Raw genomic sequence first — 13,094 nt, forward strand, 5'->3', positions numbered from 1 at the left:
CTCTGACAGGCAGTGTGTCAGCCAGCTCAATGTCTTTGCCTTGCAAGTGTGTGTTTGAGGGGGCTCTGTCTGTATCTAAAATGGCACCCTATTCCCTATATAGTGCACTACTTTGACCAGAGCCCTATGGTAAAAATATTTGTTGGGGCATGGACCCCCAATTTGTCGAGGAATGGACTTTACAAGGTGTTGAAAACATTCCACAGGGATGCTGGCCCATGTTGACTATAATGCTTCCCACAGTTGTGTCAAGTTTGCTGGATGTCCTTTGGGTGGTGACCCACTCAAACCAATGCGCCTGGCACCTACTACCATACCCTGTTCAAAGGCAGATCTTAAATCTTTTGTCTTGCTCCTTCACACTCTGAATGCCACACACACACACAATCCATGTGTCAATTGTCTCAAGGCTTAAAAATCCTTCCTTAAACTGTCTCCTCCCCTTCATATATACACTGATTGAAATGGATTTAACAGGTAACATCAATAAGGGATCATAGCGTTAACCTGGATTCACCTGGTCAGTCTATGTCATGGAAAGAGCAGGTGTACTTATTGTTTTGAATACTCAGTGTACAGGGAATAGGATCCCATTTGGGTTGCAGCCTGTCTGCTTGTGCTAACATTCCAATGGCCCCTGTAGGACCTATACCATTCAAGTATATACTAGAGGAGTTTTATTATCTGTCTCCCCTCAAAAACACAATGTCACTTCTGGGAACAAAGCAGTGCTTGAGAGATTGACCTGGGTCTAGGTGCTATTGGGTAAAGAAGAAGTGACTGGTGCTCTCCTAATACGAGGAGCAAGGGGCTAAAACACACGATTAGCAGGTCACTAGCCTACCATTCATAATTTGTCAAGACCTTATTTATGGGTTGAGTGTGTGTGTGTGTTTGTGTCTGACCTGGGGAAGTTGTCAACGGGGGCCCAGTCCCTAGCGTCAGGGAAACAGAACTGGGGGATGACCTTCAGTTGGTCCTCTGTTTCCCGCATGAACTTGAAGCTTCTCTCCAGCTGACACAGGGAGAATAACAGGTCAGCTGCAGTACCACATCTGATATTATCTCACACACAAACTCTAGACAGAGAGCACACACAATTTAACACAACTACAGGGATGCATGTGTAAAACTCACAAAGACACATTCTGGTCTGGTAGGTCACATACAAAAACACCAGACACTTACTTGTGTTTTATACATCATTTTTTCACTGATTATATGGCCAATGCATATCCAGTTGGTGGAGGACTAAGTGTCAGCTCTGCCTACCTTCAGGGGGAACTGCTGAGTGACCTCTGGTAGGTAAGGAGCTCCAGCCTGGGTCTTATGGAGGGCCACCACTATGAAGTACTCAAACAGCTTCCTTTCCTGTAGGTCCATCAGGTCCCTCTCCAGTGTCCGGTACCGCCCCGTCTGCCTCAACATGGACTGCACTGACGACAGACGCTGGCTGTGAACTGAAACAACAACATACACTTTAACCAAAGGAAGGACATCCTCCAGACAATAATGCCCCCTCTACAAAGGAGAGAGTCCTATACACGTTTGTTTTACTATCCTTGTGAGGACCAAACTTTTGATTCACATTTAAAATCCTATTTTCCCTAACCCCTAACCCTAACCCTAACCATTAACCTAACCTTAACCTTAACCCCAAACCCATAACTCTAACTCCTAACCTTAACCTTAAACCTAACCCCTAAGCCTAAAATAGTAACTTTCTTTGTGGGGACCGGCGAAATGTCCCCACATGTTTAAATGTTCCTTGTTTTAATATCCTTGTGAGGACTTCTGTTCCCCACAAGGATAGTAAAACCAAAAACACACACAGATATTTGAGATCTCCTCACCTTTCAATTTCTCCTCTGTGTCACTCTCCGACTCACTGTTCTCATCTGTCACTGCATCAAAGACAAAAAAGAGTGAGGTTCAGCTCTTGTTAACTTGAGGCCCCCCTTGATGTTCCTGGAAGGTCTCCCCCAGCCTCACCTCTCCCTGAGTTGGACTCAGTAGACTGAGACACCCTCTTCATGCGTTTCTTCCCTCTCCTTGCTTCAAAGATGCTGTTGATCTTCAGCACCATCTGTATTGAGGAGAAGCAGGACAACAACAGTCAGCAACCTTAGCTTCTCAGAACCACCCACTCACTACATAATTAACCTGGAACTGGGTGCCAGGCTAGTTCTGCTTTATTAGCCAACTCGTTTGTCATTACCATGCCAAAAAAGGCAATTACGGAGGTATTGTTGGCAGAGGCATTAGCAGACTGGCAGCCAGACTGGCAGGAACCACATAATGCCATTCAGAGCTTTTGGGAGACATTCTCTCTAGAGAAAATATATTATCAAAAGAAATCTTCTCAACTGTCTGTCTCCTGTCTAACCACATCATTTTAACTGTCTCTGTCCTTCTGCACTAGATTGGGACATATGAGAGTAGTAGACTGCCTGGAAATCAATGGGAATGGGGGGAAGTTTCAGTAGCCTAGTATCCCCCTCCTTTACCCTGGGGATCTTCCTGCGCCTGCGGTTGTAAGGGTCTCCTGAGAGGTTTGGGGTGTCGTCAGGGCTACTGGGGGTGGAGGGGGGGCTGATGCGGGAGGGTGAGGAAAAGCCGGTGTCCCGGTTGGTCTTGCGCGGGTCCAGGAGCTTGAAGCTGCGACGTTCTGAGTTCTGCCTGAAGAAAACTGGCTTTGAGGAGAGCTGGTGGGAGATAGAGGAGGAAGAGCAGGAGATATAGGGGGAGGGGGAGGAGATGTGTATCAATATGTATGTTTGTTCACTTCTCTTGAAATTGTGTAGTGGGCCTTTATTGCCTTTGAAGATTAGTTCACAATCTAATCACTATAAGAGGTTGATCACTATGCTGTAACCACATTCACTATACGCAGAATGCACATTACTAGCAAGGAGAATTCATTCTAGTGTATCGTCTTATGTACCTTGGTTGGTGTGTCGGGGACTGGGCCTGACGGGGAGGAGATGGGTAAAGAGCACTTGTTTCCAAGGCAACTTCTCTCCAACTCTATATCTTCGTAAGGGTTCTCCTTTGACGGAGGGTCTATAGAGGAATCAGAACAGAAAGCATCCCATTAACACACAGCAACTGTCACCTCCATTCTACACTTAGCGACACACTGTGATCCTACCGAACCACGGTTCTAATGTCCAACGTTATTCATTTGACGCCAATTTTCTCAAATGAGTGCTCTAATTCATTGATGGTATGTTTTGGTTGTTTGCTCCAGATTTGCGTATGTACAGACCTGCCAGCAGCAGAGCTTGCTTGCAACCAAGCTAATATTTCACCAAGATAAACTGCATCAGTATGTGACTGATCCTTCCAGTAACTCTAAACATGGCTGTGTGTGCAGATAAGATTAAGGCAGGGACAGAGAGGCCCATTTTCCAGAGCCGGGGCTCATCTCTTCTCCCCTGTCGATTCATCCACCAGATGGACCTGTTGGAGGGGGACATCAGATTGGGACCACGACAGCCAGCTCCTCTCCTCTCCTCTCCTCTCCTCTCCTCTCCTCTCCTCTCCTCTCCTCCTCCTCCTCCTCCTCCTCCTCCTCCTCCTCCTCTCCAATCCTCTCCTCCTCCCATCCTCTCCTCTCAGAAAATCAAGGAATCAGCTAGATCAATGGCTGTTTCAAGTGACTAATATCACTGACTGACTATACTACTCAAAGTCTGTGCTACTGAGATTTAACTTAGTGAGAGTTATTGCTCTCTTTATCTGTAACAGCACACTGGAGTTGTGTAGAGTTGTTAAGAGTATGTATGGTGTAGACTATAGACGGCCCTATGAGAATACACTCAGACCTAGCCCAGTTATCATAATGCACTGTCCCGCCTTTGTCTCTCTCTCTCTGTAGCTCCAGCTCTAGCTCTTTCTCCAGTTGGCTCTTATGAGTTACCTAACCCATGGGCAGCTGGGGGTTCGGTGGACCATGTCGGAGAATTCACTCTAAGTACTACACTGTGACACTGTAAGAAACGACAGACTAAGTATAGGCATCATCTAAATGCAATTAAAAACACCATTTGATTGTTATGGTTAAGCCCTACAGCACTGACCTGAATATACCTTACATGTAACAAGCAATCCTCATAACACAACAGTGTGAGTGATGAAAACCATAGAAATATGGATAATGTTGCTAAAAATGCCCCGGGGGACTAAGTCACGCAAATATGCCCCCCACAGCAGCCTCAGAGACAATCACACAGCAGACCAGCTCACCTAAGACCTCACAAAACATGGAAAAGGCAGAAGGTGGGGTTAGTATAACAGAGAAAACAATAACGCAGGAACGTAGGTAAGAGCAGCTGCCATTACAAATAACAATTCTGAAGCAGCGTGCCTCTTCTAAATTAAAAGGCTACAGAAACACAGAAAGAACACGCACAAAAGAAAACATAACCTTAGTTACACCTGGGTCGTGTTCAGTAGGTAGAAAACTTTTTGGTACAGAGTGAAATGGGGAGGTACTACCTAAACATGTCCAATAAAAGCGTTTTGCTACGGTGTACCCTACTGAACATGACCTCGAACTCTGTGGCAGTGACTTTTCTCTGAACTCTTTGAGCAGAGGGGCCCATGGCCCAAGTCAACCCTTACAGAGGGCTTCCACTGTTCTACAGTGTTAGGAACATATAGGAATACCGGCATATGTGGTCCATGCAGGAAACCCACAGCTATGGTGTTGCAAACCAACCAACAACTCCAACCAACTGAGAAATAGTTATACAAACATATATTTAAGACCAGAGTGTGTTACCTAGGATATCCTCGTAGACGTTCTCCTCTGATAAAGTGCGTGTGAGGCCAAGTCGTGACTGAGCGTACCAGTCCACCCTGCTGCTCTCTGACGACGACTGCAGCAGATCCTCAAACTCATAGGACTTCCTGTAGGAGAGACACACATACACACACACATATCAACCAGGTGGGAAATATATAATTGTGTAAGCGTGAGTCATCTCTGGTCCTCTGTAGCTCAGTTGGTAGAGCATGCTGCTTGTATAGCTAGGGTAGTGGGTTTGATTCCCAGGACCACCCATATGTGCCCCACCAGTATGCATGCATGACTGTAAGTTGCTCTGGATAAAAGCATCTGCTAAATGGCTTATATTATTATTATTCATAATATTTTACTTTAAGGGTCACAAATAATGCAGGTTGACGTTTATTGTCATGAGTGTTGTCCTGGATGCAGAACTGAGCGATTTCCCCTTGGATAGGCCAGTTGCAAAGTCAAAATTGGCTATAATATAGAAATGAATGAAAACAAAAATAAGCTTTTTGGTCTTAATTTAAGGTTAGGGTTAGCAGTGTTAAGGTTAGGGTTAGGTTTAAAATCAGATTTTATGATTTTGTGGCTGTGCCAGCTGGTGACCACACTGCAGAACTGCCTTCGGAACAAGACTGATGAAGAAAAAGGCTAACCTGCACAGATAATCTGGCTATGGCTCAACTGTATTGGCTCGCGGTGAAAAAACGCAAGATGAACTGTTTGCATATTCTCTCTCTACTTCTGGGACCTGGGTAAGAGCTAAGAAAGACACACATTTCTGTCTCGAACAAATACCCATCCATGTAGATGGAAAAGGTGTGTTGTGTGTGCCTGCGTGTGTCTGCCTGCGCATGTGTGTGTTGTGTGAGACGGACGGACGGACGGACGGACGGACGCACGCTTCTCTTGGACAGCTCTGAATGCCCGTCTCTGTGTGTTCTCCAGAGCTGCCTAACAGTCTGGCCCAGTGGGGAAACAGACAGCATCTCTTCCAATAGTCCAGCTATTGTACTGTAAAACTTCTAGAGAAAGACTAAGGCTGCATCCAACATGACACCCTATTCCCTGTATGGTGCACTACTTTTGACCAGAGTCCCAAATAGGCTCTGGTCAAAAGTAGTGCACTATTTAGGGAATAGGGTGCCATTTTGGGCACACACTGACTGAGGTTGACTTCACAAAGGTTTTTGAAAATACAGACCTCAGCAGTGTGAAGCCTCCACATATGGTTTGGAATGTTACACAGCCAGACTTGGGCTAACAATACTGCAGTCTACTGAAGAAATCAATTGAAACATTTGAATCCACATTTGTACTTTCGTTGGATACTTGAAAACATGTATTGTGTTTTTAGAAGCCTTTTGTTTTTGCAGGTTGAGTTTATTGGGATGAATGATTTCCACTAGATAGGCCATCCATAAAGTCAGAATTGACAATGTATTATCAAAATTCCTGTGGCCGATACGTAAACTTATTAAATATCGGTGATACTATCAAGAGCAGTGTGCGGTTTCCTTTTTCCTTCACATTATCAAAATTCCTGAAAACAAAAATGTGCTTGTTGTCTTTAATTTTACATATAGGGTTAGTATTAAGATTAGCATTGTGGTTAAAGTTAGGGTTTAGGTTAGGGTTAGGTTTCAAATCAGTTTTTATGACTTTGTGGCTGTGCCAGCTAGTGGCTACCTTTCAGAGCTGCCTCCAATATATGAGTCATCCCAATAAATGGCAACATCCGCCTTTAGTGTCTCTTGTAGGACAGTTTAAGAACACACATTACACACGGACACTTCATGGCTAGCTGCTCATAGTTGAAAATGGAGCCATAGAATTACTCATACATAAGCCATTGATATTCCAAGGGCCACTCTACCACAGACACACAATGTAATATGTTATTGTTTCCTGCCAGGAGTCTCTTGGCATGGTTCAGTGGTCCATGTGTACATTCCACAGCTCCAACCAATGACCTCATCCTCTAGAATGATGAGTAGAATGAGGATGACATCATCACCCCCTCTGATTCATTGCAGATGTGCAGAATGAGAGGCTAAACTGGATGACAGGATAAAGTATGCGGGGTTGGGGAAAAACATGTACGGGCAAAGATGTCACTAAGTTTCACTGAGTTTACATAAAATGCTGTACGGATAGAAAATACTGTACCACCGACCTTTTGCTGTGTAGCAATGAATTAATCTGAATCTGAGGGTGCTGTATTGCCTCCCATTTCTGTCTCATTTCATCTCTGTCTGGTCTCTTACCTATTGCTGCTGTCTCTGGTTCTCTCTGCCCAGGGTCTCCTGCAGACTCCTGGAGGGGGGCAGGTGGGTAGGGGGGGCGGGGGGATGGAGGGCAGAGGGGGCAGGTTACGTCTCCCCTTTCCAAGGCCCAGGCCTGAGGCGGGGGTGCTGGGTGGGGTGTGGTGCTGGAAGGTGCGCTGGGGTTTGGGTAAGGGGTTGATGGAGGGACTGGCAGCACCAGGCTCAGTGTACACATTCTCAGGGTCACCTGACCTCCGCCGGCGCGTTGACCCCGCAACTTCCAGCGTCCCAAATATGGGCTCGTTCCCCTTCCTCTCCGCCCCCTCCTGCTCCTCCTGGGAAGGGGGGCAGAAATAGTTCCCAGGCAACACCAAGGAGGGCTTGGTGGAACCCTCTTTCATTGCCTGCTCCAGTTTCTTAATGTGAATCAAAACAGACTTCTTGTCCTTAGCTGTCTCAGTGGATTTACTACTGCCTCTGAGGGGTCCTCTATCCAGTATCACCTCTCTGTCCCTGGTAGTGGGGGCCTCAGGAGACTTAGGCCGTAAATCCCCCAGCTTTCCTGAGTTCTCCTTCCCAGAGTCCTGCCTATCCCTGGCCAACCACTTACTGTCGGACCTGTGGACCTCTGAGGTATTGGTGGTCTCCTTCTTTCGCACAGTCTCTGGTTCCTTCTGCGCTGTGTTCAGCGGGCATAGACCACTTCCAACTACAGGGGAGGTAGAAGAGGTAGGGGCGGTCTCCTTCTTTCCCTCCCATTGGGAGATCTTGTCCCGGATGCTGGCGCTGGTCTTCAGACCCGCCGGGGTCTTGTTGAGTTTGCTACAGCCGGCCAGTCCATTCTCCATGGTGGTACGGGGGTCCGAGGTGGGTCTTTTGTGAGCCAGCATTGTGTCAATGGTGCCTGGCCCGTCCAGAGAGGAAACCAGGGGAGAGAGGGGCCGCTTGGAGGTGTCCCTGTCCCTGCACACCACGTCTGGCCTCTGGGGGACCACAGACTGAGCCTCAACCTTCAAGCCGCAGCACTGGAGCCTACACACACACACACACACACACACACACACACACACATTAGAGAAAGCAGTGCCAAACCCTTCCTGGTCAAAATAACTGTGAGCACCACACTATTTATCATATGAGTGGACATATAATTACTGAGCACGGTTAAATGCACACAATAATACAATTGTGGATAGTCAGATTAATATAAGTTTGTTTAAAACGTTTACATGCTTTGCAAAAACGATTTCCCTAATAATCCTGTTCACATGGACACATCTAAAATCAGAAATTTTGATAAATGTAGAAAATCACCAATCCAAATAAACGTTCTACCAAAATGACCATAAAAAGGTCAGACATATAACGTGTGTATGTGAAAACTATGATGCAAACTTTCAGTTTTTCCGAACTGACTTCACTCGCAAATAAGAGGCTGCTGGTACAGATCAAGTCCTCCGCTGGAACACATTTATGCTGTTTACGTGTCCTAATATTTCAAAAGACTGCTCAGAAAACCAGGTGTTTTAACCGGCGTATGCTCACTTTCATTTTGACCTTATGCCGACTAAAATAAGCAGAGTAAGGTATTTACAGGACTATTTCCCTACTCGGCCTACTGCCCTAATCAGTTTAATATCAAATTATTAGTGTGCATGACAGCTTTCAGAAGGACATATATTTGAGTACACAAAGCATTGTAGTTATTGACAGCTCCTAATTATGGATATCCACATAATATCTCTGTCATAAACCTCTAGCCAGGTCAGATACAAAACAACTTGATTTTATGGAGTAAATGAGTAGGAATTCTCGTAAAACAACAACCCCCAGTAGAACCCAATTTGTGTCATTTCTGCATGATGACTGGGTGCTGACAGTTTGAACTCAAGGTTTTAGGTCAAAGTTTACAAGCAGCACAGCCATTTCTGGGAGGATGAAAGTGTACACAGCAAATGGAGAGGCTGGGGTAGAGACATGCATTTTGTCTAAACTAAAGCTGAACCACTAACTGACTCCATCTTGGATCAAAGCCAGTTCAAATGATTTGGCTTTAAAACAAACGGAGGAAACGTGGCCTCTGACTGCAACTTCTGATGATATCGCATTATTGTATGTATGAAATTGAAAAGTCCTGCAATTTTGAGGGAAACTTAAAGGAAACGGACTGTTCAATCGAGTACATGCTTAACTGAACGAACGACAAAGATGGAATGCAATATGTCATTTTTGGGGGAAAGGAGTTCCAATGACGGAGCTTAAGGTGCTGGATAGTTGTCAATAATTGTTGATGAAAAACGGCAAATGAGAGAATAAGGGCAAGTTGACATATGAACACAGTACAAGCCAAGATGGTTGAGAGAGAGGAAGGTGATAATTGCAAGAGTGAGCCCAGGGTTGAACAACAATTGTGAGGAATGTGCATTTTTGTGCCGTGCTTATAGGCTATAAGGTAAATAGGTGAATGACATTCCACACATGGCTAATAGGAAAGAGGAGAAGAAACAGGAAGCTATGCTGATGATGATGATTTGTTTGTATTACTGGATGAAGTTAGACAAGCATTTCGACCAGCCTTCCTGATAAAACGTAAACTACATTACAAATTCCCTTCAACTCCCTTACATTTGAATGATAAATGGTGTTGAAATATTATAAAATTACGATTATGAACAACAAGGGTGAGTGGGGCAACAGATTCTCATTGTTTTATTAGTAGTTTGCTTTCTCTGCCTTCAGTTGAGGCTATAGTTTTTATGAAGCATGGAGCAGCAGAGGGGGGAAACTAAGTCAATCTGCAAAGCCAAGAAAAAGAGAAAGAGAGTGTGAGGGGAGGGGAGGGGAGGAAAGGAGAGGAGAGGAGGGTGGAAGAGCAACAGACGGAGGGAGGGAGGGGGGATCAATAGTGTTCTCTTCTTCTTGGCAGGGGAATGGCCAGTTTCATTAAGAGAGCCTGGCTAAGAGCAGGGAACTATGGGAAGACTTCCTCTCACTCACAGACAAGGAGGGGTGGGGATTGGACGGTGGAGGCAGAAGGTGGGTACAACAACCATCTCTGACCAGCGGAGCAACAGAGGACGGGGAGACAGAGGAGGAGACAAGGGGAACAGGTTCAACTGGGTGAAGAGGAGTTGCATGAGAGGGAAAAATTGATCTCTGTTGATTGGACTTTTCTGATATTTTGGTATTTCTTTAAGCTGTGCCATCCATGGCTCATCAGCACTAGCGATAGCAGGGTGCCCAGTAACAGTATCCAGCTGTCAGGTGGAAACCTTTGCCCTGCTGCCCTTCCATTGTTGGAACACCACATGGGACCGTCTGACTGGCACTGTTGGCCTCAGATGGTTTCTAAGGGGTTCCATGGAGTGGATTGTAAAATGTATACAGGAAGTAGTAATGCAATACATACCCGTTGACTGATTGGTAGATACAGTTGTCAGTGTTGGTACAGAGCAGCAGGGCCCTCCCACCAGTCATTGTGCTAGCAGCTGGCATCCTGCAATGAGAGAGATACAGACAGACCGACACAGTCCAGTTAGCAGAGTTGGACTGCTAGTTAAGGATCATATCACCTCCACCTTATCCAACACCCTAGACCCACTACAATTTGCATACCACCCTAACTGATCCATGGAGGACGCAATCACCATTGCACTGAACACTGCCCTATCCCATCGGGACAATATGAATACTTATGTAAGAATGCTGTTCATCGACTATAGCTCAGCCTTCAACACCATAGTGTCCTCCAAGATCATCACTAAGCTCAGGACCCTAGGTCTGAACCCCGCCCTGTGCAACTGGGTCCTGGACTTCCTGATGGGCCGACCCCAGGTGGTGAAGGTAGGCAACAACACCTCTGCCATGCTGATCCTCAACACTCAGCACCCTCCTGTACTCCCTGTTCACCCATGCGTGGCCACGCAAGTCTCAAACTCAATCAGCAACTTTGCTGTCGACACACACACAAAAAAATCTCTCCTTCAACGTCAACAAAATGAAGGAGCTGATCGTTGACTACAGGGGACAGCAGAGAGAGAACGCCCCCTTCCACATCAACGGGGCCGCAGTGGAGAGGGTGAAAAGCTTCAAGTTCCTTGGCGTGTACGACAGTGTGGTGAAGAAGGCGCAACAGCGGCTTGGTCCCCAAGACCTCACAATCTTCTACAGATGCACCATTGAGAGCATCCTGTCGGGCTGTATCACCGCCTGGTACGGCAATTGCAACCGCAGGTCTCTCTAGAGTGTGGTGCGGTCAGCCCAACACATCACCGGGGGCACACTGCCTGCCCTCCAGGACATCATCAGCACCCTGTGTCACAGGAAGGCAAAAAAGATCATCAAGGACCTCAGCCACCCGAGCCAGGTCCTGTTCACCCTGCTACCATCTAGAAGGTGGAGACAGTACAGGTGCATCAAAGCTGGGACCAAGAGACTGAGAAGCAGCTTCTATATCCAGGCCATCAGACCATTAAACAGTCACCACTAGCCGGCATCCAGCCAGTACCCTGTCCTGATCCTTAGACACTGTTCTAGCTGGCTACCACCCGGTACTCTCGGAAATTATTCAGACCCCTTGACTTTTTCCACATTTTGTTATGTTACAGCCTTATTCTAAAATTGATTAAACTTTTTTTTAAATATCAATCTAAACACAATACCCCATAATGACAAAGTGAAAATAGGATTTTTGCACATTTATTAAAAATAAAAACATAAATATCTTATTAGTCAGACACTTTGCTATGAGCTCAGGTGCATCCTGTTTCCATTGATCATCCTTGACATGTTTCTAGAACTTGATTGGAGTGCACCTGTGGTAAGTTCTTTTGACTGGACATGACTTTGAAAGGCACCCAACTGTCTATAGTTGACAGCACATGTCAGAGCAAAAACCAAGCCGTGAGGTCAAAGGAATTGTCCGTAGAGCTCCGAGACAGGATTGTGTTGAGGCACAGATCTAGGGAATGGTACCAAACCATTTCTGCAGCATTGAAGGTCCCCAAGAACATAGTGGCCTCCATCACACTAGAGTTGGCCGCCCGGCCAAACTGAGCAATCGTGGTAGATGGGCTTTGGTTAGGGAGGTGACCAAGAACCCAATGGTCACTCTGACAAAGCTCCAGAGTTCCTCTGTGGAGATGGGAGAATCTTCCAGAAGAACAACCATCTCTGCAGCAGTCCACCAATCAGGCCTTTAAGGTAGAGTGGCCAGACGGAAGCCACTCCTCAGTAAAAGGCACATGACAGCCCACTTGGAGTTTGACAAAAGACACCTAAAAGACTCTCAGAACATGAGAAACAAGAAGCATGGTGGTGGCAGCATTATCTTCTCTTGGGTAGGGGGCAGTATTTAGAAGTTTTGATGACAAACATGCCCAAAGTAAACTGCCTGTTACTCAGGCCCAGAAGCTAGGATATGCATATGCATGGTAGTATTGGATAGAAAAGTTTCTAAAACTGTTAAAATAATGTGTGTGAGTATAACAAAACTGATATGGCAGGCAAAAACCAGAGGAAAATCCATCCAGGAGGTGGGATTTTTTTTATGTGAGTTGTTTTCCATTGAATGCCTATTGACTATGTTATGGGTTAGGGCCCAGATTGCAGTTCATATGGTTTCCACTAGATGTCAACAGTCTTTAGACATGCTTTCAGACTTGTATTTTGAAAAGCAACGAGTAAAATACCTTTTGGCCAGTGGACAGGGGAAGTATGCAGAGCTGGATTGGGCGCGTGACTGTGAGCGCGCCGTTCGTTGTTTTTCCTTTCTATTGAAAATGCTATTATTGATTATTTAGACAATAGACAACCTGAGGATTAATTCTAAACATCGTTTGACATGTTTCGATGAACTTTACCGGTACTATTAGGATGTATTCGTCTGCATGTTTTGACCGCCCTGGAGCCAGTGGATTACTGAACAAAACGCGCCAACATAACAGAGTTTTTGGGACATAAAGAGGGACTTTATCGAACAAAACAAACATGTATTGTGTAACAGGGAGTCTTGTTAGTGCAACCATATG

General features: G+C 45.7%; 1 protein-coding gene across 1 annotated transcript in view; it reads right to left on the reverse strand.

Annotated features, from left to right (window-relative positions):
• The window catches only part of LOC110521406 (DENN domain-containing protein 2A), a 53,629-nt gene that overhangs the window by 14,773 nt on the left and 25,762 nt on the right, over positions 1 to 13,094 (reverse strand). The window contains exons 2-10 of the mRNA XM_036968715.1: positions 10,475 to 10,561; positions 7,066 to 8,097; positions 4,787 to 4,914; positions 2,945 to 3,063; positions 2,508 to 2,705; positions 1,993 to 2,086; positions 1,854 to 1,904; positions 1,273 to 1,460; positions 906 to 1,015 (exon numbers count right to left, since the gene is read on the reverse strand). Coding sequence (XP_036824610.1) covers positions 906 to 1,015; positions 1,273 to 1,460; positions 1,854 to 1,904; positions 1,993 to 2,086; positions 2,508 to 2,705; positions 2,945 to 3,063; positions 4,787 to 4,914; positions 7,066 to 8,097; positions 10,475 to 10,560 — 2,006 coding nt within the window. The 5' untranslated portion in view covers position 10,561. The remainder of the gene's footprint in view (positions 1 to 905; positions 1,016 to 1,272; positions 1,461 to 1,853; positions 1,905 to 1,992; positions 2,087 to 2,507; positions 2,706 to 2,944; positions 3,064 to 4,786; positions 4,915 to 7,065; positions 8,098 to 10,474; positions 10,562 to 13,094) is intronic.

The sequence above is a fragment of the Oncorhynchus mykiss genome, chromosome 30 (assembly GCF_013265735.2).
Source record: "Oncorhynchus mykiss isolate Arlee chromosome 30, USDA_OmykA_1.1, whole genome shotgun sequence".
In the NCBI taxonomy this organism is placed as follows: domain Eukaryota; kingdom Metazoa; phylum Chordata; class Actinopteri; order Salmoniformes; family Salmonidae; genus Oncorhynchus; species Oncorhynchus mykiss.